The 27,857-nt window shown below is 35.8% G+C and overlaps 1 protein-coding gene across 7 annotated transcripts in view; it reads left to right on the forward strand.

Moving 5' to 3' along the window:
• Positions 1-27,857, forward strand: part of ATRNL1 (attractin like 1) — a 765,177-nt gene that overhangs the window by 505,009 nt on the left and 232,311 nt on the right. For all 7 annotated transcript variants that reach the window (XM_049645843.1, XM_049645837.1, XM_049645839.1 and 4 more), the window contains one exon: positions 6,867-6,974. In XM_049645843.1, coding sequence (XP_049501800.1) covers positions 6,867-6,974 — 108 coding nt within the window. The remainder of the gene's footprint in view (positions 1-6,866; positions 6,975-27,857) is intronic.

Below are 27,857 nucleotides of genomic sequence, written 5' to 3' on the forward strand. Positions count from 1 at the left end.
CACCAGGCTCTGTGCTGACAGAGTGGAGCCTGCTTGCGAGTCTTTCTGCCCCTCCCATGCTCATGCTCTCTGTCTCTCTCTTTCCAAATAAATAAATAAACTTAAAAAAAGATATAGCTTTTGTAGTAAGAAAAAATAAAATTTTGTAAAGGTCTAACCCTTTTAGATTAAACCTACTTTCCCTACAGATTTACAGTGACGTGTGTGTGTGTGTGTGTGTGTGTGTGTGTGTGTGTGTGTGTGTGGAGAGAGAGAGAGAGAGGGAGAGAGAGAGAGAGAGAGAGAGAGAGAGGCAGTTGTCAGGTGCTCTCTCTATTTTCTTGGCTTCATCTTCAATTGGGAAGAATTGTGCCCTGTAAGAAATACAGCTTTGGCTCCCATGATGTTTAATTAAGAATGCATAACCATGAATACATAAGAATAAGGAAGATCTATTATACTTTCTTTTCTTTGGCATTGCCTAATTTAACCTAAATCAAGACAGTCTATACATGAATGCTGCTACTTGTAAATGTGAGATAGATTTTCTTTAATTCCTGTCAGTAGAGAGCTTTTAAGACCTTATTATATGCAAATGATGGTGATACTATTGGGCCATATGCTTTGTGCCACTCTGCTCTTGATCATATTGACAATTTTTAGAGTTGCACGAGAGTTATTCTACACGGAAGCTGTTTAAATCAGTATGTAAGGCTGATGTAGAGACAAAATCATTCAGTACAGAGTATATAGGTGATGTTGCACGTACAACCTCGTAAACACCAAAGTTTGAGAACCACTATGCTAGATGAAGAAATAAAAGGAAACGTTAGAAATAGTTGTTTGAATGTTTGAACCCATTCTGCTTTTAGGATATATTTCAAGTTCTTATCTAACAAATAAGGATACATAGAGAATCCTAAAGTAGTCTTGTTTTCAGTATTTATTCTGTTTTATTTTTAAGCACTAATAAATGTTGAGAGATTTGTCTGTTGAAAGAATTTAAGAAAATAGTGGAATTACATTCTGGTTCTGGATGAGGGGCCATTAGCTTCTAAAGACAGCAATAAGTTAAATTATTGAATCAACTGAAATTACAAAAAAAACTTTTTTGAAGAAAAATATTATCTATTAGTGCATAGATTTTCTGGTACTCATCTATTCATCCTTTAAAAGTCTGTGGTCTACAGGTTGAAGAATCTCCATAAGGTCCTTTTCAGATCTAAGGTCCTTTTCAGAATCTATGAAGACTATGCTCTGTTAGCACAGAGCCCTACGCAGGGCTGGAACTCACAAGCCACAAGATCATGACCTGAGCCGAAATTGGATGCTTAACCGACTGAGCCACCCAGGGCGTCCCAGAAAATTTTTATTTTTAAGTAAACAACTATTTCAAGAGTAACATAGTCCCAGTAGGTCAAAGATTGGAGAGGCCTAGAAAAAAGTAATTGAAGTAACCTGAACAAAGATGTTATGCCAGGCCACTCACTCCCAGGAAGTACTCATACCAACTTTAGACTGGAAGACTTAGAAGCAAAAGATTCCCAATATTCTGAATAGCAGTTTGAGGCTTATGCCTTGTAGATTCAATTGTATAAAATTAAAGAATATCATGCTTTCCTAATTTAAGGATAAAAAAAGATATTGTGACTTCTCTTTATTGCATTGTACCATCCTAACAGCAAAAGAACAAAATTGATTGTTCGCTTATATCGCTTTATGTTAAATGTGTTTGTATTAATAACAGAAATACTCTTTTTCATGAAATGTTGCTTAATCTCTAATTCAAATACTTTGTTATTTTAGTATACAAGCTCAGGAGTAATGATTAAATCATTCTGACTGCTCCTTTTACGCCTTTCCAAAATCTTAGGAATAGAACTGCTATTAAAAATATAAATGCATTATGATGTCTTTATGGCCATTTTTTTCATATTTGCAATAAAGTGAAAATATGAAACCTGGTATTTATTTGTTGGATCCACAAAATTGTCCCATTCTAAAAAAATAAATATCTACTTACTTTGGAGGATAAGACATAAATTCTAGAATATCAGGGGACATATGCTTTTAAAGGCTTAATCATAATTAAAATTAGTTTTATCATAACTTGCCTTCACTCACATTTGGATGATACATGTTTTCATACTCTAAGTTACTCATTCATGTTCATTAATCAAATACTATTGACTACCAACCAAATGCTGTGGGAAATAGAAAAACAAATAAAATAGATTTTTTTTCCTTATAGAAGATTTCAGAAAAGCCTAAACATATAATACATACTAAAATAGTAAATAATTCATAGATGGGATGATCAATTCAAACTTGGGGAAGGATAGAAGGACTTTTGGAAGTGGGGAAAAAAGATAGATAGAACCTAGACGTAGGAGGGGGACATGAAGAAAATTGGGGACAGTTACTTTTTTGTTTGTGTAGTGTTTAAGGATTATTATCCTAAAATCAACTAGAGAGTTGTATGCCTTTGGAATGGTTGGAAAGGTGGTTAATATGAACTTTGAAAAATGATGCAGTATTTGAAATAGTAGTATTGAATGGAAAAATTAGATCTACATTAGATAGAATCAGGGACTGTTCTTGACTGCCATATTTAAACCAGGATTTTCACATTATTTTTAATTTCATGGTTTGTTTTATAAAACATTTTGAATAATAAAACAGTTATTATAGGCAACAAACATGACACTAAGAGCATCTCTTTCATTTTTAAATTTTCTTCACAACAGTGTTTATGGCAGCATGATTATATATGGTCAATTTGTTATTTTGGCCTTATATTTCTGCTGAATAATTGGCGATAGCAGATTAGTTATAAAACAGATCATCTGTTTTATGGCTTCTTATTGATGTACAAAATGTTAAACTTCATTTTATATAAAAATCACAATCACAAAATAAATTAATTATTCTTCAAAAGTTCTTAAGAAAGGACTCTACATTTCCTCCTAACTTTTGGGTCGAGTTTTTGGCATTCTTTGTCACAATAGCAGAAAGTAGTCCCAAGTCTAAGTTCATTGTACGTTTTCCAACTGTCTCATAAATTTGCAACATTTGTTAAAAGGGAGAGCGTAGCAGAATGTGTCATGAGCACTGAAGAAAACCGGCCTGTGGTAGTGTGCCATCTTCAAAGACAAAATCAGCGCTTGACATTTAACATAATAATTGCACCAAAGAACACCTACTGAGCGTTCTCAGCATACCAGCCTCTGTGTCAAGTGGTCCCGGTGCGTTAGCTCCTCGGTGAATTATCCCTTATGATATGATTGTTGTTCCCATTTTGTGGAGAGAAATAGTAAGTGTTAGAAATGTCCAAGTAGTTTTATTATGGTCCAAGAGTTTGTGGATGGAGAAACTGGATTCAAAACGAGTCCTCTGAGGTATCAGTGTAGATATAGGCACTATTAATAGCCCAGCTTATACAGATGAGCAAAATTGAGGCTTAGAGGAGTCTAAATAATTTGGTTAAGCTCCAACAGCTAATAAGTGGAAAGGCTGGCATTCAGACACAGGTCCTTCTAACTCCAGAGCCCTGTTATATTTCCTGTCAGCATCTGTGCTAAATCTTGACAAAGTTTATGTTGTGAGCATGCTGTTTACATCTTCTTTGCTCTGACACAGAGGGGACTAAATTCAAGAAGGAACGCATACGGATGTTAGCTGGCAAGAAGGAGGACATTGATAAGGGTATGGCTGAGACCAGAACTTAGTAGCAAAGAGAATCTCACTTTATTCCACTTCATTATTGTAGAGCCATCACATCCAAGCAAGAGTGTTTCATGAGCAATGATTTACCTTTCCTGAGTTTCAATCAGAATATTTGCATTCACTTTCTGAAGTCAGAAACTGAGTATGTCAACCAGAGTCCTGGAACTAGTCCTCTGCTAAGTGGCCCAGAGAGAATTCATTTGGCTAATTCCCTATGTGTATCCTTTATGCTATTTTGTGCCCTAATTATTTTTTTAAAAAAATTTTAACATGTATTTATTTTTGAGAGAGAGAGAGAAGCGAGGAGGGGCAGAGAGAGAGGGAGACACAGAATCTGAAGCAGATCCTCACTCTGAGCTGTCAGCACAGAGCCCGACATGAGCTTGAACTCACAAACTGTGAGATCATGGCCTGAGCCGAAGTTGGGGGCTTAACCGACTGAGCTACCCAGGCACCTCCTAATTTTTTTTATCATGTCTTCTTTTACCAACTATAGTGTTATGGTCTTGAGCAAGAACAATGTTTTTCTTCTGCTTTGCAAAGCAGAACTTTTAAAAAGTGATGGAAACATTCAACTTTTAAAAAGTGATGGAAATTCAAAGCTCTGAAGACAGATTGGAATCTTTAAAAATACCTTTGTATTCTAATTTTTTTAAGTGAACAAAAGTAATACTCACTGATTTTTTCTTTAGTATGAGTGTTGGGGGGTCACAACAATACGTTATAGTCCAGAGAAGTCTATTCTTTGTCAAAGATAGTGAATTTGGGATATTTATAGATTTAAATTATAATTTGTGGTATTACATATTCATTGACTATATTTTGTAGACCTTTTACTTTTAGAAGTAGGGAAAAGGTAAGCTAAAGTAACAGAAGCTGTTCATTTTCTTAAAACTCTCTTAATTATATGGCATGTGGTTTGTGTTCTGAGGAGAACTAGTACAAATGAAGAAACTTTGTAATACAAAGTTAGAAAATTGTGTTCAGGAGTCCCTGGGTGGCTCAGTCGGTTAAGCACCTGACTCTCGATTTCAGTTCAGGTCATGATCTCACGGTGTGTGAGTTCAAGCCCCAGGTTGGGCTCTGAGCCGACAGCACAGAGCCTGCTTGGGATTCTCTCTCTCTCTCTCTCTCTCTCTCTCTCTCTCTCTCTCTCCCCCCCCCCCCTCGGCCCCCCAGCTTGTGCATGCTCTCTTTCTCACTCTCAAAAATAAATAAACATTAAAAAAGAGAAAGAAAGAAAATTGTGTTCAAACCCCAACTAAAATTTACAGTTTTCTCAAGGCTTTTTGTCCATTACCATCAGAAAAGTAGTTTGTGTATTTGCATATGTGTGTGTCCGTATCTCTGTGTGCATCTGCGTGTATATTTTTATTGGCGAGACAAAGAGCATGGTGTCTTCTACACTTAGTGCCCCTTGGCATTTGAAGTAGTATTATGTTTGCATTTTGTATAGATAAAATGTTCAGATCTATTGGCCAATCCTACAAGAGGCACAAACAAGACTATTTTCCAGCAGCTGCATATTTAATAATACCTTTTTAGGTTATATTAAGTGAATAATTTGGTAGCTTAGATCATTTACTTTTTACTTTGAGTATAAGTTTAATTGTCTTCATTAATTTTAAGTATATTCTAAGAACATAAATTATTACTCAGTAATAATTGTATTTTTCCTGTTCCATCAATATTGGCATGCAGATGTGCTCTTTTTAATAATAACAAAACAAGGCCTTAAATTGTATTTTATTTTATTTATTAAAATTTTTTAATGTTTATTTAATTTTGCGAGAGAGACAGAGACAGAGACAGAGCATCAGCAGGGGAGGGGCAGAGAGAGAGGGAGACAGAATCCAGAGCAGGCTGTAGGCTCTGAGCTGTCAGCACAGAGCCAGACGCGGGGCTTGAACTCATGAACTGCCAGATCATGACATGAGCCAAAGTTGGATGCTTAACTTACTGAGCCACCAAGGCGCCGCCTATATTTTAGATGCTCACTTCATGAACACTGTCACTGCTAGGTTATAAGTGTTAAAACAAAAATGTTAAATAATAAACTGCCATAAGGTATTGGCTTTTGTTCCTTCATCTTTTAAAGGGAATTTAATGAATGATGCATCACAGTGCGACATACATTTACATTCAAATACCATTTGTTAATGTTTTAAGTTAATGCCAGTGAATCTTTAAAAATCTCTGTGAATAATGAAGCTATTCATTGTGTTCAAGGATTTTGCCTTTTTCAGTGATAGGATTTTCTTCTCATTTGAAAGAGTATTTAATTGCATCGCTCATCCACTTTTAATATTTAATAATAATTTTATTAGCTGTGTAGAATGAGAAGGGCAAGATTTGCAATATCTACTGCTGGTCATCAATTTTTTTCTTATCAGGACTTAATGAATATTATAATTACAAGGAAAGGCAGAAATATAAATTAGCTCGGTAGTTGGCTGAGACTTACTAGTTTATTGGTTTTAGCTTTTGGGTAAAGCCCAGAGTAGGCACAAGGAAAAAGAAGCAAATATCTGGGCGTGGTTTAGACACCTTGGCACAAAATTTTTGCAAACTGCCAACCATTCCTCACTTTAAATAATGAACATGGAGGGTTTGAATCAAGTTATAAATACTGTCATTGGCAATTCGTGTTGATTCCATTGCAGTTGACCGGGCGTCTCGATGACCTCTCACACTTAGCCTTTGTAGGAAGATGTTTCTTCAATCTCTGTTAATGCATTCCGAAACTTTTTGTTATCTTTTCTTAAATATTTTTACTGTTATTTGCTTTCAGCTAAGACAAAAGCTGCATTACTTGGAGTAGGAAACCTTGGCATAGCCATCATCACAGTAGCACTTCTTGCTGAAGTAGAACCCCTCAGCTGGAGTTTTCAAAATGCGTTTGAGTACATTTCATTAGGTCTGTGGGAGAGAGGTCAGGGGGAAAGTTCTCTCTGCAGGTCCCATACGTTTAAAGCCTCTGCGGATTTATGACCCAGGCCCTGGGGAGAAAACAAATTTTCATTTTTGGCATCTAGCTGTAGGTCTGTGTATCAGATGATTCCTAAATTTTGAGTACCATTTGTTCAAAATGGAACCAGATATTGTTGAATCTCATGTATCTTTAAGCCTATTTTAACCAAATCATTTTTACCCCCCTCCAGCAACTGCTTCGAGAACGACAGCAGATGGCCAGCCGTCCCTTTGCGTCTGTTGATGTAGCACTGGAAGTAGGAGCTGAACGAACGGAGTATCTGCGAGGGCCAGTGGAGGTAGGACCGGTGGTGCAGAGAAGACCACTGTGATTTGCATATTTATGTCGCTTCTCTAATCTGCATCTGCTTGTGCGGCCAAATACAGTCTGATTATGTCGAGTTGACAAGATTCAGCTACATATGTTATGCCACTTCCAAGGCACATAGTTTTAATGGTATGACACGAGCTGTAACAGAAGCCACTGGAGAATCTATTAGCTTAGGCAAGAGTGACAGACTGCTCACCTGGCAGCCTTTCTCTGACAGATAGGAGCTGAAGGAATTTAAGATCCAGGTATGATGGAAGAAACAAAGCACCTATATTTAGTCCTTGGAGTGCCCAACGCCTTTTCGTTAACAGTTCACATTTATCTTTATTAATGAAGTTGACTATAAACGGTGGGTGGAGTTGAGTTGCATTTTAATTACATAGTCTCCTTTTTGAATGTTGAGAATTGTAGAATATTGTGAATGCTTTTATTTGTAGCAATGGCTGTATTAGTATATTCTTTTATTGCAAATGCAGAAATGGAGTGTGGTGAAGGAGAAATCATTATGTGCAAGTAAATGTAGAACTGGATTCCTGAAATAACGCATGGAACATTTTCTGAAAATAATAGCCCCCAGAGAGGAAAAATCCACAGATTATGATTTATGGTTAATGACTAATCAAAGCATTTTGAGGCCTAGTAATGGAGTTGTATGCTGATTATTTTTTATTTATATTTCACGTATGGTAAGGTGTTTACACAGGAACATTAAGAAGCGCCGTAGGGTTGAAAATTGTATTCCCTTTTTTGAAAAGTGCCATTATGTGACTAATTTCATGTTGCTATTTTCAAATCATGCTTTTCTTCGAGGAAAGCAAGGGATATAAAAATAGACTCCTCCGAAAACCCAGGTAGAAATATAATTGATTCTGTCTATAGCATTTTGGTTATTTTGGAAATAAATTAAACAACTGAATCAGACCTTGTAGATGTTATACAAAGAGCTGGTTTTTAGAGGACATTTCTCTGTGAAAATTTTTTTAGCTGTTGTGTACTTGAGTTTTTACTCTTCTAGATCACATGTGGCAATGGAAGCTTAGAACATTAAGAAATTTATATGTGTATCTTCCATTGTTACTTGGGCAGAAATTAGAAGAGAGAATGATTAAACGCAAGTTACAGTAAGTGCTCTAATTTCATGCTGGCCCTTTGCCTCGCACACCTTAGGACAAAATCTCTTAACAAATAGTAAACTCAACTATTTGAATCCAACTTCTTTCTCCTCATCTGTTAAAAAACATTCTAAAACACAAGTCACAAGAGAAAAATGAATGTAAATAATACATACATAGTCCACAGAGGAAAAGGACCAATCAAAGAACCAGAAAACACAAACTTACAAAATAAATGTAATTAACATACATATGCGCCACCAGAGTGTGTCAGTTTCTGCTTACTAGCGCTCAACCATGTATCGTTAGGTGTGTGTGTTCATAATCATTCCATTTCTTTGTTTTATTTTTTCTAAATTTAATTTCCTTCTTTATCATTGTCATTTTTAGCATTAAATTTTATTTAAAATTTCTACCTCTCCTTTCTTTTAGTTTCTGTTTGCTAGTCCTTCTAGTTACTAGAGGACTAGTTACTAGTCCTTCTTTTATTCTTTTATTTCCAGTCTGTTTCCTTTTGTTTTATTACCTATCCCTTGCAGAAATGACCATTAACTTTTTATTTTGCCACTCATTCTGTGAGTCTGTCTTTTGATTAACTGCCTGAATCTATTTACACTGAAAATAATTACTGTTCTCCCAACGTTTGTTTTAGCTACTCCATTGTGTGTCTGTGTGTGCACATTGTTCTTGTAGTTACTACCCTTCTCTTTTTCCACGTCTCTTTTGGATAAATTGATTTCCTTCCACTAAACAGAGTGTTACGTATTCTATTTCTGTGTTTCTGATGGTGACCCGTTACTTACCAAGATTCATAGTGGTGGTTATTTTCTCTATCACTAAAAGTGTATTAATACACATTCCTGCCCTGCCTGTCTCAAACAAAATCAATACATGAGCGTGCTCTCAACTCCCTCTGTTCCTCCTACCTATGTTAATACTGTTTGGAGATTTTAATCCAGATATTCTGGGTGTACTTTTTTTAGTGTGGCATGTTTAAGTAACGATGAACGATCTTCACCCTTCTTTACTCTTTATATCTACTTGCTTACTCATACATTCCTTTATATTTCACTATAGTAAATCCTCCAAGAGATTCTTCATTTATTTAAAAAAATTTTTAATGTTTATTTAATCTGAGGCAGAGGGAGACAGAACATGAGTGGCGGAGGAGCAGAGAGAGAGGGAGACACAGAATGTGAAGCAGGCTCCAGGCTCTGAGCTGTCAGCACAGAGCCCGATGCAGGGCTTGAACTCACAAACCTTGAGATCATGACCTGAGCTGAAGTCGGTAGCTCAATCAACTGAGCCATCCAGGCGCCCCCTCCAAGAGATGCTTTAAAGAGAATTTTTATGTGGCATAATCTTTGAGACTTCAGATGCCTACCAATATGCTTATTTTGTCCCCACATGTAAATAACAGTTTAATTGGATATAAAATTCAAAGTTCTCTTCTTCAAAACTTCAGAGGCATAACTCTTTTGTCCCAAGTCTGATGTCAGTTTGATTCTTTGTCCTTTGTAAATGGTCTCCATTTCTTTTTCTTCAATCTTTCATAATTTTCTCTTGTTTCTTAATGTTTTTAAATCTCTCTCTGATATGTGTCCATATTCTCCTATTTGGCAATCTATGCCCCTTTGAATCTGCAGGCCTATAATTTTATGTAATTCTGACTAATCTTTGGTTACTGTTTCTTTAAATATTTCTTACCATAATCTGTCCTGGAATTGCTATTAGATGCTCTTGATACTTCTTCTATCATCTATATTTCTGAACTTTTTCTCATTATTTGTACTCTTTTATTTCTTCTCGATGCCTTTCGGAGCATTCCGCCACCTGCCATTCCACATCGTCTTTAGATGTATCCTTTCTGCTATTTCGCCCATTCATTGCCTTCCTATCACCAATGATATATTTTGTTGTTAATAGCTGCAGCTGTTTTTTTCTTCATAACTGCTTGTTGATGTTTCATATTTCGAATACCCTCCCTTATCTTTCTGAAACCATTCATTATATTTTATTTAAATGTTGTTCCTTCTTTCCTTGTGCTTACACTCTTCAGAGGTATCCTTTTTTTTTTTTTTTTTTTCTATGTACACCTATTTTACTTTAGGTACTAAGATCCATTTAGGAAGAGGGATAAAATTCTTGACTCTCCATTGTGCTCTTTCAAGCAATTTAGTGGTTGGGTATGAGGCAGCTGTCCGTAGTGTATAACCTGGGTTCAGTCACCACTGCTCATTTGCCATGGATGTCCTTTTTACTAAGAGAGAACTTTCAAATACCTCCTTTCCAAACATTATCCCCCTCAGATGGTAGCCTTTCTCTGATGTAATCGCAGGTACTCAGTTGAGGAGGGAGAAGTGAATGCCTAGGGGTTGTCCCGTCTCCAACATGTATGGCTCTGGGATTCTGCCCCCCGCCCCCAGATGACCTCTAAAGCTACTCTATCATTAGTTTGCAGCCTTGAGCTGACACTGGGCTGGTTTCTGTTGCTTTTCTGCTCCCCCCAAAAGGTGACATAGGCATCACCTATCCAGACAACTGCGGATAGTGGGGCCTCTCCTAGTGCAGGCCACCATTTACTTCCCACGAGAGGCCTAACCACCTACCTTTCCAACTCTTTCTTCAAGAACATTGCTGAGTATGTTCTGACCACTGGCATCATCCCTATTCCTTATATGTGATCACTGTGTTTAAACTCAGGGGAAGAGACAAGTGACTCATTCTGGTTTATGATTTGTTGGCTGCAGGACGATGTGTGCAAGTGCTTTGTATCCTTTAAAGCATTCTATTAATGTTGGGAGTCTTGTTATTTTTCTCATTTTATTACTTAGTTATATAAATAGTTGGCATGCCTCTATTTCTTTTGTACCACTTGTTTTCAATGAAATGTCAGAGAAGAAAAATATTTACGTGCTAATTCTCATTTTGCAGGCCCTTTGTATCTGGGAATCAAGTTTTACTTATTAATATGTAATATTATTTGGTTTTTTTGGAAACAGCTTTAAGGAAATGTACCATACGATTCATCCCATTACATTGTACAACTTGGTGGGTTTTAGTATATACAGAGTTGTGTAACCATCACTAAATCAATTCTAGAATATTTTCATCATCCCCAAGACAAATCCTGTACGGTTCAGCAGTCACTTCCCCTATCTCCCCCAGCACTCTCCCTCAGCCCCAGGCGCTAATCTACTTTTTGTCTTTATAGATTTTCCTAATCTATATTTTCATTTCATTTCATACAAATGGAAACAGCATGTGTTTTCCTGGACTGGCTTCTTTCCCTTAGCATAAATTTTTTAAGGTTCATTCATGTTGTGACATGTGATCAGGACTTCTTTCCTTTTTATTGTGAAATACTATTCTATCATATGGATATAGCACATTTTGTTTATACATTTGTCAGTTGATAGATAATTGGGTTGTTTCCACTTTTCAGATATTCTGAAAAATGCTATCATGATTGTTTACATGCAAGTTTCATTTCTCTTGGGTATGTAATTAAGAATGGAATTGCTGGAACACATGGTGATTTTTTATTATTTGTTGAAAAGAATTTCTTTCCCCCATTTGTGATCTTGGGACCTTTGTTGAAAATCAGTTGAACATAGATGTGGGGATTTGTTTCTGGACACTCAATACTATTCCAATGTTTGATAGATCTATCGCATGATAGTACCACACTATCTTGGTTACTGTAGCTTTGTAGTAAGTTTGGGAATTGGAAAATATGAGTCTCCCAACTTTGTTCTTTTTGACTATTGTTTTGGTTCTTCTGGGTCCCTTGAATTTCCACATTAATTTTAGGATTAGTTTGTCAATTGCTGCAGTGAAGCCCACTAGTGTTTTGATAGGACTTGTGTTGAATCTGTAGATCAATTTGGGGGAATATGTAATATGTAACATTTACTTTATTAAGGTGGTAGTTTTGTAAATTGAGTACCTTCATGCTCCATGCCTCAAATACTAAATTCAAAATCAGATTTCTTCCCTCTTGGTAAATAATTATGATTTCTGATATTCGAAATTCCCTATAGCTGTATATGTCTAACCATCTCAAACAAATCAGCAACATAGATCTAAAAAAATTGCAAGCTAAAAAAATTGTTTTAAGTAGATTCTTTTAGAAATTAAATTGTTTGTTTATTTCTTCCTGTAAAAAATTAAACATCAGAAGTAAATCTGAGCGGCCATTAATATCTTCCTCTGACTTACTTTAGAAAATAATAACAATAGAATTAGAATGTTTAACATTTTATTTTATTTTCTCCTTTGCTAAGCATTTTGTAACACTTACTATTAACTGGAAGTTATCTATCTTAAATGTATACATATACATATGCATATATATGTGAGATTTGTTTTCCATTTTTATAGTACACTGAAAACTGCTCCAAATCTCTTTTTATATATATATGTGTGTAACAGTACAGTGTGGCTTATTGATTTGCTTACACAGTGAATTCCAAAGCTTAGGCCCTGAAATTACATTAAGGGTTTTATTTAAACCTAAAAATAAAAGTAATTTTAAAATTCCTCTGCTGGGTTTTCTTAAAATTTGGTGTTTAAACTCAACCCAAAGCCATAGGTTAGCTGGCTATTACTGTTCTGTAAATATTTTTTGAGTGTTCATAATGTAGTAAGTTAAGAAATGGATTTCTTTTAAATTAAATTTGACTCATGTGCCACTAAGTTCCACATCTGTAGAGTCAGGGGAAAATGTAAGATACAATATGAAATGAATTACTTTTGATACATCTACAGGTAATTGTGTACTACAGTATACCAAATGGCCTATTCTATGAAATAGATGTGTTCCTAAAATTTTTTACATATATATTGATTATATTTTTAATAAGTGAGGAGTGTTGAATCCTTACAAGACTTTTGTATAAAGCCCTAGGTGTCAAACCTGAAAAAATATATATGTAGCAAGAATAATCACACTCTAAATTATCTATTAGCAAATATGAATCATTATATTTTGCCATATTATAGTGACAAATTAAAATACAGTGTTAAAATTTAATAAATGCACTTAGGTATTAATTTTTATGGAAACACAATGTGCTAGTTGGTTTTAAACTTCTCTTAAAAAGAGGATTATTTTTGCAGTAATAGTGTGACCTACAGTATACATGTGTCATTTTTCTCCACCCAGCAATAACATGAAAATTTATGGTAATTGGTCAGCAGATTTTCATGGAACGCTTCCTATGTGTCGGGCACTGTTCTAAGTGCTTGGGAAACATCAGAGAATACAACAAAGAACTCTGTCCTCATGTTTATATTATAGCAGGGGATAGAAAATTATTTAATATGTTAAGAGGTTGGTAAGTGCAATGGGAAAAGGAAAAATAAAGCAAGATAAGGGTTTTGAGAATGCTTTGTGGTCCATATGGAGGAGAGTGTGCTATATTGAAGAAGGTGGCAGTCAAGGTGACTTCATTTTGAAGGTGAGATCTGAGCCAATCTTGAAAGAGGGGAAGGAGTTAAGCAGGCAGCAGTTTCCCAGGGAAAACAGTGTTCCAGGCTTAGGAAGAACCCTAAGGTGGTGCGTGCCTGTCAAGTTCATGGAATAGTAAGCATGGGGTCTAGGCAGATGGTAACAGGGCCTTGCAGATCTTTATAAAGACTTTGACATTGAGTTCTGAGTGAAGAGAAGAGCCATTTCCAATCGCAGGGTTGTGCAAGAAGACTGACATAATTTGATGGTTTTAAAAAGGATCACTCTGCCCTTTGGGTTGAGAAAAGTTTGAGAGAGATGTCTTCATACAGTTCCCTGACAAACAGACACCAAGACGAATTTGTTCACCTGGGATTGAAGAATACGCTGGTAGGGAATAGAACCATGAAAAAGGAAATAGAAGGCAGCCAATACCACTATGAACAACCAGAAGTTAATATCCTTGGGAATCACACATCAGACTATGGACACCAGATGCAATGGGGCTGAGTATTTATTCCCCAACTCCTTTTAGTTACTGTTTGAGGACTACTTCTTAGGAGCCCAGAGAAAGCCCTCAGGCAAAAAAAAAAAAATGCAGGTTTTCACATTGGCAACCATCAGGAAACTGACACAGTAACTGAGGGGTGATGTAAATCATCCTATAGTTCCTGCTACTGGGGCAGGATATAAGGACAGAGACTTGTTAGTAGGCTACTGTAGGAATCTAATAGCAGTAGATTGCTATTAGATTATGGTGGCAAGACCAGGGCGGTAGCAGTTGAAGGGATGAGTCCAGAAGTGATCACCTTCTGGACTACGTTTTTAAGGTTGCTATTCGTATAATGTTCTCATTTTGAAAGTCTTTCCAGTGACATGATCGTAAAGTCTAAATAGAGAGATAAAAAAATGATTTTTCAGTTCTGGCTCAAGATGGAAACGTGGAAAGATCCTGCACTTACTACCTCCTCCTACAGACACACTGATTCCACATCTATATATGGAACACTTTTCTCAAAAAAAAAATCCTAAAAATTGGTGGAGCAACCCCTTTAGATCAAGTGAATGGGAGGAAAACCACATTGAAGCAGGTAGGAAAAGGCGAGACACAGTCTCAAAATAAACCCCACCCTGACACTCACACTCAGGAGAGAACTAAAAACCCAGAGCTTCTCCCTGAGGGGTGAAGGGTTTGTACTTCACATCAGGCATACCAACTTTTAAGACCATTTCCTGGGAGATGAGCCCCCAAAGCATCTGGCTTTGAAGACCAGTGGAGCTGTGCCTGAGGGGCAGGCTTCTGGTTTGGTGCACTTACAGCTGCTACAGAGGTTCTCAAGTAATGCGGGCTGGTGGACATTATCTTTGCGTTCTCCCTCTTCCTTGCTCCAGCTTGCTGGTATCTTCTGGAATGGAGTTTATATCCTTGTCTGGTGCCCTGAGTGTTGCAGCTGCCACCAGGGAACACCTCTTCATTGCTTGGCTCTGGTGACCAGTGGGGCATATATTCACAAGTCCTACAGGATTGTAACCAAAGGTAGCTATTTAAGACTTCTTAAATAGCTACCATCCCCAGGCCACAGCAAGAGGCATCAAACTCAGGGGCTCAGTCTTTCTGTGAAAGAGGCCTATTAGTTTATCATCATAGCTGCAGCCTGAGGGCCAGGCTTCTAATTAAATAAACATCTAAAGGCTGACTGCAAATCATATATCTGATAAGGGGTTAATATTCAATGTTTATATGGAACTCATACAACTTAACAGAAAAAAACAGATTAAAACATAGGCAGAGGATCTGAATAGATGTTTCTAGAGAAAACACAGAGATGGCCAGCAGGTATATGAACAGATGCTCAGTTATCAAAAAGATAAGAAATAATAAATGTTGGCAAAGATAAGTATTGAGAGGAACTCTAATGGATTGTTGGTGGGAATGTAAATTGGTATAGCCATTGTGGAGAACTGTATGGAGTTTCCTTTAAAAAATTAAAAATAGAACTACCATACGATCCAGCAGTTCTACTTCTGAGCATTTATCAAAGGAAAATGAAAACACTAATTCAAAAATATATCTGCAGTTCCATATTTATTACCACATTATTTACAATAGCCAAGATATGGAAACAACATAAGTGTGCATTGATAGATGAGTGGATAAATAAGAAGTGAGAGTATATATATATGGAATTATATATATATGGAATTACATATATGGAATTACATATATATGGAATTATATGTATATATGGAATATATATATTCTGTGCTGACAGCTCAGAGGCTGTAGCCTGCTTTGGATTCTGTGTCTCCCCCACCCCCCGCCCCTCCTCCACTCTCTTTCTTTTTCTCTCTCTCTCTCTCAAAAATAAATAACATTAAAAATATTTTTAAAAAACTAAAAAAAGAATGAAATTTTGCCATTTGCAAAAACATGGATGGACTTTAAGGGCATTATGGTAAGTGAAATAAGTCAAAAAGAGAAAGGCAAATACCATATGATCTCATGTATAGGTGGAATCTAAGAAAGAAAGAAAGAAAGAAAGAAAGAAAGAAAGAAAGAAAGAAAGAAAAGGGAGAGGGAAGGAAAGGAAAGGAGGGAAGAAATGAAGGAAGGAAGGAAGAAAAGGAAAGGAAAGGAAAGGAAAGGAAAGGAAAGGAAAGGAAAACAAGAAATAAAAGGAAGAAAGAAAAGGCAAGCTCATAAGACACAGAGAACAGACTGGTGATTGCCAGAGCCAAGGGTCAGGGACTGTGCAAAATGGGTGAAGGGAATCAAAGATACAAACTTCTAGTTATAAAATAAATAAGCCATATGAATGCAATGTACTGCATGATGACCATAGTTAGTAATAATATATTGTATATTTGGGGTGTCTCGGTGGCTCAGAGTTGATTAAGCTCTTGCTAGGGCTCATGTCATGGTCTCACGGTTCATGAGATTGACCCCCACATTAGGCTGTGTGCTGATAGAATCCCTGCTTGGGATTCTCTCTCTCTCTCTCTCTCTCTCTCTCTCTCTCTCTCTCTCAATCTCTCTCTTTCTTTCTCCCTCATACCCCTCTCTCTCAAAATAAATAAACATTAAAAAAATAATACTGTATTGTATGTTTGAAGGTTGCTAGGAGAACAAGTCTTAAAAGTTCTCATCACAAGAAAAAAATTGTATACGTATGGTGACAGATGTTAACTAGACTTATGGTGATCATTTTGCAATATATACAAATATCATCACATTGGCTCATTATATTTTACACTTGAAACTAATATAGTGTTATTTGTCAATTATACATCAAAAAATTTCAGAACAAGAAAATTATTTTATCTTTTCAAATGGCACTGTAATCATTCTAGAACTTCTGAGGCTGCTGTATTTATTCATTGAGATACATAATGGCATTCTGTCTTAGTCTCTCAAGCAACAAAATATGTGCCTTTCTTTATCAACTGATAGAAACCATGGGAAATGGAGGCAAAAGCATCTATCGCCCTTTAAGTGACTTAGACTGGCTGGCTTTGTTAGCTCTGGTGTCACACTAAGAGCACAGCAAACAATTGGATGACCAGCAAGTGAACATACAACCCTTTGACTGAAGTGATGAGGATGTTAAAAATGTACATTTCTTATTCATGTTTTGTTTTTTTGCTGGGAGTATAAACTTGTATGAGTCCTTAAGTATAATTGGCAGTTTTGCTGGGATATTATTCTTTGTTTCTATTTTCATTTCTAATTATTTTTTTAGCCAATTATTCTCATGCTGCCACTTATAACACTGAAAAACAAAACCACTTCCTGGCCAGCAATAAAGGATTTGTTAACTTATTATATGTTACACAGTAGTATATACATTGTGATCTAATTTTGATAAACATGGAAAAGAGTAAATTCTTAATAATAGTTATATCTAGCAGGGTGGGATATATGAGTTGTTCTTCATGCATAGCATTCTGTACTGTCCTTTCTCGGATGGCATGCACTGCCCCCCCTTTTTTTTAAACAAGGAATTAATGATAGTATCAGTCTAATGGAAGTACAAAATGTGGGCTAGTTTTTCCCAATTTTTAGACTCATACTAACTTCACATATATTCAGGTTTGAAATTTTGCCAGTTATTTAAGATGAATGTTTCTGGTCATCATTCCCATTTTAGGGAATAAAAACCCTGTTCATATTGTACATATTATGGGCTGCTCTGTTACCTCTTAACCCACTGTAATTAATTTATCTACATTTCAATTTTTGATAATGTAGATGACCAGTGGGGTGTATTCTGTAACATTAGCACTTAGGTATTCATCAAGCATGTACTAGAGAGAGCTTTCCAGACAATAGAAATGAGGATTCATGGTGCCAAAGTAAGGGGCTTCATCTTGATCTTCCTAGGTCATGGGAAAAATTGAAATGTTTCAATTGAGTTTAAGATTCTTTTCTTCAACATTTGTTTACATACACTTTCTTACATTAATCTAAGCCTTACATTAATCTAAGGAAAAAGGCACAGCAATTTCATTTGTTCTGTTTACCAGAATCAGGTATAAGTGAGCAAACTGAGGCTCTGTGAGCTTAAGACCTTTGTTCGAAACCACATATTCGTTCACCAGTAGAGCAAGAACTGGGATCTGAATCTCAGATTGGCCCCAAAGTTTCTCTCTTATCCCATTCTTTAAACATGCTGATATTAGTTCAAGCTGGGAACACATCTTAGGCCCTAACGTTATCAGTGGAATATTTTCTTGCAAAACATGGAGTTACTTGAGGTTTTTGTAGTATTCTTTGATTCCAGGGACTCGGACAGTCATGAAGAATTGAGACAGTTCAGCCTAGTACACGATGTAAGAAACCTCTTGTCCAAGGTGACAGGCACATTGTCCAGGCCAGACAAATGAGCAGCTGTATGGTAAGAGCACTGCTGGCTTCACCACAGAGAAGCATGAGTTGCTGGGCACAGCCAGTGGCCAGCCCCTCTGGCATTTCATTCCTGCCCGCCATCTTCCTGGACAGTAGTTCCTATGGTTGGCGTCAGTGGTTTATTTTCTTTTCCCTGGGTTTTCGCTTTTGGAAGTGTCATAACCATCTTGTGATATTTGAATTTTAATTATTTTGTTAACATTGACCATGATTCTTTAATTATGTAAGTAATAAATCCTCACTGTGGAAAAAGTAGTGCAAAAATAATCAAAGTTAAAATTGAAATCTTCCATAATCTCACTATCCATAAATACTCACTGACAGAACTTTTATTTCCTCCCAGTAACATTTTCCTTTTGCACATACGTATTTTTACAAAATTGAAAGTATATTCTATATTTGATTTTACATTCTGTTTTTCTCATTTGGTGAACATTTTTTACTTCTAGGTTTGTGTTTAAAATGTTGTATTAATTATTTTCTGGCATAACATAATTTATTTCCCTATTTTATTTTCAATTAGCTTGATTCCAATTTCACATTATTATAAATAAGACTGTAATTAATTCTTGTACACAACTCTTGATCCTAATCTGTAGAAGAAAACCTATTAGGTCAAAAATTATAACCTTTTGTGGATCTTGAGATACACTGCTTATTTACTTTCCAAAATTGCCCCTATTTGTACTACTTTTAGTAAAGTATGAGAATTCTGGTTTTCTAGCACCGGTGTCAAAAATTATTTTAAAAGCATTTCTAAAAACAGTCTTGTTAATTTTGATACATGAAATGTTGTCTTTTCTTCATCAGACATCTTATTAGTAGTGAGAGTGAATATTTTCGTATTGTCTTTGACCATTTTATTTCTCCTCATTCATTTCATTGACCAGTATTTCCTTGTCCTCCTTTATTTTTTTAAATTTTTTTATATTTATTTATTTTTGAGGGGGGGGGGCAGAGGGAGAGGGAGACACAGAATCCGAAGCTGGCTCCAGGCTCCGAGCTGTCAGCACAGAGCCCAACGTGGGGCTTGAACCCACCAACCATGAGATCAGGACCTGAGTCGAAGTTGGATGCTCAACCGACTGAGCCACCCAGGCACCCCATGTATTCCTTTATTTTAATAGCATTTATTGATGGTACTCTGGTTATGCAAGATTTTCTATATCAATTACAGAAAATTTGAAGATGTTAGAAGAGCTTTCAGTTTTTTCTTCATTTTTGTATTGGAACATTCTTTGTTTCTTATTTATACCAAATATATTAAATGTATATTTTCTGTTATAAATATTTTCCCTTCTGATATTGCTATTAGAACTTTATATTTTCTCTATTTTTTTCTATTAATCAGACTGTCTTAGTAATATTTTCAGACATTACCCTTGCTTCCTGTTTCTCCTGACTTTTCTATTATGTCCCCTTTTTTGCTGGCCTTCTTTTGAATTGACGATTGTTTTTTAAAAAAAAATCAGTATTTCTCAACTTTCTCCTCAAATTTCCTCAATTTTTTTTTCTTTAACCAATTTTATGTTATACACTCTTGCTCTTTTTATAGTAATTTCTCTTCAATTTTTAACAGGCATAATAATTACAGTCTGAAATTAATGAACACTTCTACTTCTTTGCAAACAACGTAGGAACCTAAAAACAGTTTGAATCTTATGTGACGCAGTTTTTTTGTAGTTCTGAGTTTGTCACTAGTTGAATTAAACATTATTATTGACGTTGTTGCTTTACATGATCAATATGTGTTTAAATTTACTAACATATTTACAATTTCTTTGCTCACTGTTTTTCTTTGCATTCAGAGCTTGCTTCCAAAATGTTTGCTTTGTCCCATGACTTGCCTTTAGAAATTCCTTTACCACATGTCGTTTGATAATAAAATCGTTTAGTTTGCTGCTTACTGCTCCCCTTTTCAGTTTTCCCTAATTACTTACACTCTAAGAAATGTTTTAAAAATATACCTTGTCAAGCATCTAGTTGATTTGCAATGGGAGGGACATACTTGCACATTTCGTTTATTTGAAAATTGTTCTCGCATTTGGCTTCCAATGTCACAACTGAGAAGTCTTCTAACAGTATTGTTACCATTCCTTTGCAGCTAATCTAGCCCATCTTTCCAATGGCTTTTGTCTCTGGTATTCTGCAGTTTTACCATGATTTTCCTAACATGAATTTACTTGTATTTATGCCACTTGGCATATTTTGTGTTTCTATGTCTGAGGATTCAAATCTTTGTTTACTTCTAAAAATTCACACTTATTATCCCTTTGAATTTTCTTCTCCCTCATTTTCTCTGTTCTCCCAACAAGATTCTGATTATATGCATGTTGGCCTTTCTCATCCTATCTGCAATATCTCTTAACCTCTCAGGTGTTTTTTCCATCACCTTCTCTGTGTTTCTTTTGACTTACTTCCTCAGGGCCTTATTCCAACTCACACATTTTTTTGTTAGGCAATATATAACTTGCTTTCTGCCCTATCCATTGTATTACTTTCAATACCTTCTTTTTTTTCATTTTTAAAAGTTCTGTTTTGTTCTTTTTTGAAGATGCTTAGCAGTTTTTGAAAGTCTCTTTTCTTGCTAGTTTTTATTATATCATATGTCATTCCAAACATAATTATTTTTATTTTATATCTGATCATTCCACTCTCTGAAATCCTTGGAAACCTAAATCTATTGCTTATTTCTGTTGGCTCTCACCCATTCTGGCATATTTCCTTGTGTATTTGGCGGTCTTTGTGAGCTCCTCTTTGTTGGATCTTCATCTGGGGTTTTCTATTGGCCTAAATAAAGAATGCTTTCCTCCAAAGAAGATTGCTTCTGCCAGAAACCGAGGGCTTGCCATAATTCTTTACCCACTTCTCCCAGGGTCCCTGGTGTAGTGCAGGAATCTCAAGCTCAGCTTTCTTATCTTTTGGGTTACTTAGATTAGCATTTGTCCTCAGGGCCGCCCTGCTTTATCCTTTGCTTGCTGCTTTACTACTCCCCTTTCCAGTTTTGACTGGTTGCCTTGGACCACTCCCTTACTGCCTGTAATGTCAGGAATGCGTTAAAAAGTATTAAGAATTTGGTTATTTTAGGGTGGGAAGACCTTACTCAACATGGCGGTTTGTCTTCTGTAGCAGCTCTGTTTTACCGGACAGAGGTTCTCTTTGTTTGGATGGCTCTTTCCCTGTCATTCGCTTGTTATTTTAAAAGGTCATCATTTTGAGACTCCAGTTTTGTCAACCTCTGAGGTCTCACTACTTGTTCATGGGCTGGTGGTATAGAAGCAGTCAAGCCACCAATTCCTTATTGACCTTCTTGTACTTCTAAGGCTCAGGAACAGGAAGGACTCCTACCACTGATTATGCTATTTTTTTTAGCCCTTGGAGGGCCGGACAATCCAAGCGTATTCTTTTAGGAAGTATATGGACTTTCCTCTCGGTGTTTTATAGATCTTTACAGACCAAACATCTGTAAAATCCTTATCCTCGTTTCTATGAACTTTCCCAGTCCGAAGAGGGCAACATCTGGCACAAGTTTCCTGAGCCAAAACTTCTACAGGCCACAAGCCCTATTTGCACGTAGTCACTCTTAGGTCCCAGGAGCCACGTACCTTAAAGAGGGAGATTATTTTCAGTTCGTGATAGAAAGAAACTGAGTTAAGGTCACATCTTCTCATATTCCTCATAACAAATGCTTTAGAAGATAGAGTATTTCTTATTTCAAGAAAAATATTTAAAATAAATAGGAGATTTTTATAGGCACAGCTTTAGTTCTTAAAGTATGGAAGGATCTGGATTCCCAGTTGTCTTTTCAAATTGCCTATATCTTTATTGTAAAATTATGAAAGACCTTTCATCACCAAGACCATTTAGCAGATGATGTTTTCAAAAATTGTTTTAGAAATACAAGATTTGGAATCATAACAGAATGTCCTGAATTTCATGAATGAATGGAGCATGAATTAAGATTTGAAGGTGATTCTTCAGAATTAACATGATATGAATAGAGCCTAACAACATGGTATGAATATACACTTAAATTATTGGAATCTGCATGGTCCTAATTTAATATGATCAGAAGACAGAATTTATTTAATCATGAAAAAGTTATTTGTTTACAATTTTTAGTAAATAGCTTTATAAATGCCCTAGGTAAACTATGTATAAGTAAAGTACTGCTAGTGTATTTCATACAGAATTCAGTGAGTTCAAAGCTAAATGTATATACATTTACATTTCTCATATATTTTCAAAATTAAAAATTTGTAAATGAAAGTTTTTGTTGAGACATTAAAACTTTATGGTTGTCTTCTCTTAATCATTTAAAATGATTTTTAAAATTTTTTTATGTTTATTTATTTTTGAGAGGGAGAGAGAGAGAGAGACACTGTGAGCTGGCAGAGAGAGAGGGAGACACAGAATCCAAAGCAGACTCCAGGCTCCGAGCTGTCAGCACAGAGCCCGAACGCGGAGCTCGAACTCATAGACTGCGAGATCATGACCTGAGCCAAAGTCAGATGCTTAACTGACTGAGCCACCCAGGTGCCCCATCTTAATCATTTAAAATGAATATAAACTATGATGGAGAAGAATGTAAAGATGAACAACAACAACAAAAGGGTATGCATTTTCACCTCTTAGTGGCTGATATGATAAACAGAAACATTGGCCAATACAAAGTCTTATAACCCTGAGCCCCTGTATTCATATTAGCTATCATTCAGCAGAGCAATACACCACTCAAGGGTATGGTCATATCACAGTTAAAGCAATACTAGCATAAATTATTTATATAGAGCAGTCCTTCAAGTTAGAAGTGGCTATGCAAAGTGAGGCTGTAATATAATTTATTAGAAAGTTGTAAGTGCAGTTTAGCAATTCTTGGGGGGTGGTCTTCCAGCTCTGAGTAAAAAAGACTGAATTTCCAACCCCATTCTCATCCTTCACCTACTCTTACATAAAACATTGGACCCATTAAAAAAAATGTGCTCAATAGATTGGGCAGATTACATATACTGCAAACAAAAATATTCCACAATCTGTGATGCACAGTACGGTATTTTTGAGTACTGTCAAAGACTTTTAATACTCACTATAATATATATGTTAAACTATTAATGTTTAATGAGTAACATAAAACTAATATTAATATCTTAATACTGATTACTCATAACAACAAAAAGCTTATTATAATGCTTTTGTCTCCTTATTCTAACTTTTTAGGTCACCTTCAAGCACTTTTTTGTGTCTGGAAGTATGCAATGGTTATTTTCTTAGTTTTCTTTAAATATTTTATTAGGATGTAGTTCCCCATGACAGTTTTTATTACGTTAAATTTATGTTTCTGTAATACATTTTTTGCTTACATTTCATGTAAAATCAGTTACTAATTTAAGCTTTATTTCCTCCTCCTTTCCATTGATAGATAATCTGATGAGGTTTATATCCTCAAGGGAATAACTTTATAGAGTTCTTACAACTCTATAAAATGCTGTTAAATCAAATGGAAATCTCATAAAGTGATATCTCAGATATTAGAAGTGTAGTGCTAGATATTTTGTATGTAGAATCAGAGAAACTAATAATGTTATACTTTGGCCAAGTACACGTTTTCACACTTTGCTTTCTTAGAAAATAAAATAGCAACTAGGTAAAAATTTAGGATATTAAATCTGAAAACTTACATCAAATCTTAATATACATTTTCCTTTTACACAAGGCCATAATTCTATACTATTCATACAAAACACCTTTGTTGATACTTAAACCTTATAATTTTGTTCATGTTTATTGTAAGCCCCTTTTAATTTTTAGTGTATGAAGAAAGGTTGTGCATTAACCATTTATGTCATATAAAAATGGGCAGACTAAATATCATATAGGTAAGGTGTATGTGCAATTTTTCATGGAGAAGGAGTCATTATTTCTTAAGGTCTTTTTTTTTTATCTCCAATGCATCTTAGAAAACAAAAGCAAAATTAACATTATTTCATTTTTCCCTATTTCCTGATGGAAAATTTATCTTAGAAAGAAAATCTCTATTCTGTGAAAAACTGGTTCAACAAATGTTGACCAAACTTAACTGCTGCAAAGCAGTAAGGGAGAGGGATATGGAAAGCCATTGTCTCTATCTTCCAGAAATTTACAGACCAAAAGGAAATATAAGACATGTAAAAATGTGTCTAATAAAAAATACAGTGTGATTAATGCCAAAAGAAAAACAGACACAAAGAATAGGGAAAAAAAGAATTCAAAACTCAGGACGTTGATAAATGTTTCATGAGCGATTATGGTGGAAGATCTTGGCCTTTGAAAGTAGATAAAATGTCAGTAAACAGAGACAAGAGTACGTTTGAAATGTGAAGAGCAAAAAGACCACCACACTGCAGGACCAGTAAGAGCAAAAGGCAGACACAGGAAAGAGTGTTGTATGTGTGTGCAGCAGTAGGAAGGCAGGATTAGCTTGCTGGAGAAGGAATTGTGGGAATCAAGATAGAAGATATTATGAAAGTCAATTTAAATGAGATGGCAAGGATCACACAAGATTTTTGAGCAGAATTTTCTGATTGATTTTAGAGAAATGATACTGGGAGCATTTTGTAGCATCACTGGTTTTGAAGAATGACTGAGAACGAGAAACATGTGAGCAAGTTAAGCCCCTAACTAGTTGCTGTCAAAATGTAAAGTAAATATATTGAAAACTGTGAAGAAGCAGAATTTATAGAACTAAACAATGAATTGAATATGGAAATCGAGACTGGGACAAAGGGAAAGATCAGAATGCTGGGAATTCTTCATACACACTTGAAGTAATGGGAGTGAGAAGGGAAAAGAGAATCAAAGACAGAGTGTAGGAAAACTGCTATAATTAAAATGCTGGAGGCATATTGAAGGAAACAAAGTATCAAATGACAGCTTGAGAAAGACGCAAATTGAAAAAAAGAAGGTATGCCAGAAGGGATGAAGTGAGAAAAGATGCCACCCATTTCATACGCAGTCAAAGAATGTGGGAACTGAGGAGGGGAGGTGAAATCTGGTAATTATGCAGTCATTGGTGACTATTGAGAAAGTCAAATGAATGGCAGAAACCAGACAAAAAAGGCTGGTTGAAGATGAGAAAGTGGATGCAACAAGGCTAGACTACCATTTTCACATTGATAATGTTGAAAGGAAGGAAGGAGTTGAGATGGTAATTTAAGAAACTGGCAGATCCAAGAGAAAGTTCCTCTAGGAGAATTATTGAAGGGGGGAAAATGTATGTTAGCACAGAGGAGAAGTGAAAGCAGAGAGAGGATCAAAGAAACAAGTAAGAGAATTATTTGGGAGAGATAAGAAAATGATGAGTAAAGACTAAAGGGAATTTGAGCAGTTTCATGTGATAGAAGTTTACCTTTGATGATGATCTTTTGTGTGCGTGTGTGGTAATGTTGGAAGTAAGGTCACCTGCAGAGAGTACGCTATGGGTATAAGTGTGAGATTTAAGGATAATGGGGTGTCCAGGTGGCTAAGTCAGTTGGGCAGCCAACTCTTGGTTATATCTTGCAGTTTGTGGGTTTGAGCCCCACATAGGGCTCTGCAATGTCAGAGCAGAGCCTGCTTGGGATTCTCAGTCTTCCTCTCTTTCTGTCCCTCCCCCACTTGCTTGCTTTCTCTCTCTCAAAAATAAATAAATAAACATTAAAAAAAAGAATAATAGAAGAGATTTAGAACACTTATACGAGAGGCTCGATAGCAAGTGAAGACAGAAAACTGGGAGTTATCCAAGATTTGTCCTACCCTATTCTTCATCTATCAGTCATGGAGCCCTGTCAGTTGTACACCCAAAATAGATTTTAAATCATCACTTCATCCTACTGCTACTGCTGTAATTTCAAACCTTCAAAACCTTTTTCCTGAATGTATTGTGTGTCTCTCTTTATTGGTCTCTCTGCCTTTCTCTGCCTCCCTCTTCCAGCCTTTTTTCCACAGTGCTACCAAAGTGATCTTTTTAGGGTACAAATCTGCTTATGTCCCCCTGCTCAAAATTCTCCAAGGAATCATCTCTTATGGTAAAAATTCAAACTCCTTTGCATAAGGTACCATAACCTACAGCAATCCAGTCTGTTCCTTTCTATCCAATCATTTCTTGTTATCTCACTCAAACAACCTGATCCCCTCCCAACATCCTTGCCTCTATTTTTGTTTCTGTAATTCCCTTATCCTGTAAGAACTTGCCTATTTGGTAGAATGTGACTAATTCTAATAGTGTAAAGAAGGAGGAGGAGGGGGGGAAAGAAGAGGAGAAGAAATAGATGAAGAAGGAGAAAGAGAGGCAAAGGAGAAAGAAGGAGAAGAAGGAGGAAGAGAAAAAGAAGGAGGAGGAGGGAGAGAAGAGATGTATGAATAAGGAAAGAAATGAATGAAATACAGTATCTTAAGATGAAAAAAAGGATTGCTGAGCAGCAAGAAAAACCCAAAGGAACTTAGCATATGCAATAAGGACAATGACTTTGTCTTATAATGACCTTAAAGCTAGAATCAGAAGTGAGGAAAGAACGGTGGGGTTCACTCAGAGTCAGATACTGGCAAAGTGAATAGAGAATCAAGTTTGTGAGAGATTCTGGGATTTTAGTATGAGAACCCCTTTTAAATTTGATGTGAGTGGGAGTAAGAAGGCGATGGTGAAGGCAAAATTCTGTGTCTGGCAATATGGATAGCTCAAGGAATAGAGAGCCGAGATTAATTTGTTAATTCATTATTTTCTTGCTAATCTAACCTTTACTGTGTTTCTTCTACTGTGTCAAGCTTTGAGAATGCAGAAATGAATATAGGAGCACAGACTCTACTCTCGTGAATAACAGTTTAATTAGGGGTGTGGGAGTAATTCAGTGTTTAAGATCTTAAAGAAATTTGAGTTGTAAAATAGTTGGGACTGCTTGATTTTGCCTTATTTAGTCATTGTTCTCAATTAGGTAGACCTGTGTTCTAAATACTCAGTTGTTTTACAACTTCTTTTACTTTAATACACAGAAACACACAAACAATATACCACCCTTAAAAAAAAATCAAACACTTTGTTTAGAAAAGATGATGATTTTGAAAAATGGTTAGAGATGGAGGGAGCCAAAACATAAGAGACTCCTAAAAACTGAGAACAAACTGAGGGTTTATGGGGGGTGGGAAGGAGGGATGGGTGGGTGGTGGTATTGAGGAGGACACCTGTTGGGATGAGCACTAGGTGTTGTATGGAAACCAATTTGACAATAAATTTCATATTAAAAAATAAAATAAAATAAAAAATAAATTAAAAAAAAGAAAAGATGATTTTGTTTTTGGTTTTTTTTTATATATATATATATATATTTTTTTTTTAATATATGAAATTTACTGTCAAATTGGTTTCCATAC

Source organism: Panthera uncia, chromosome D2 (genome assembly GCF_023721935.1).
Source record: "Panthera uncia isolate 11264 chromosome D2, Puncia_PCG_1.0, whole genome shotgun sequence".
Lineage (NCBI taxonomy): Eukaryota > Metazoa > Chordata > Mammalia > Carnivora > Felidae > Panthera > Panthera uncia.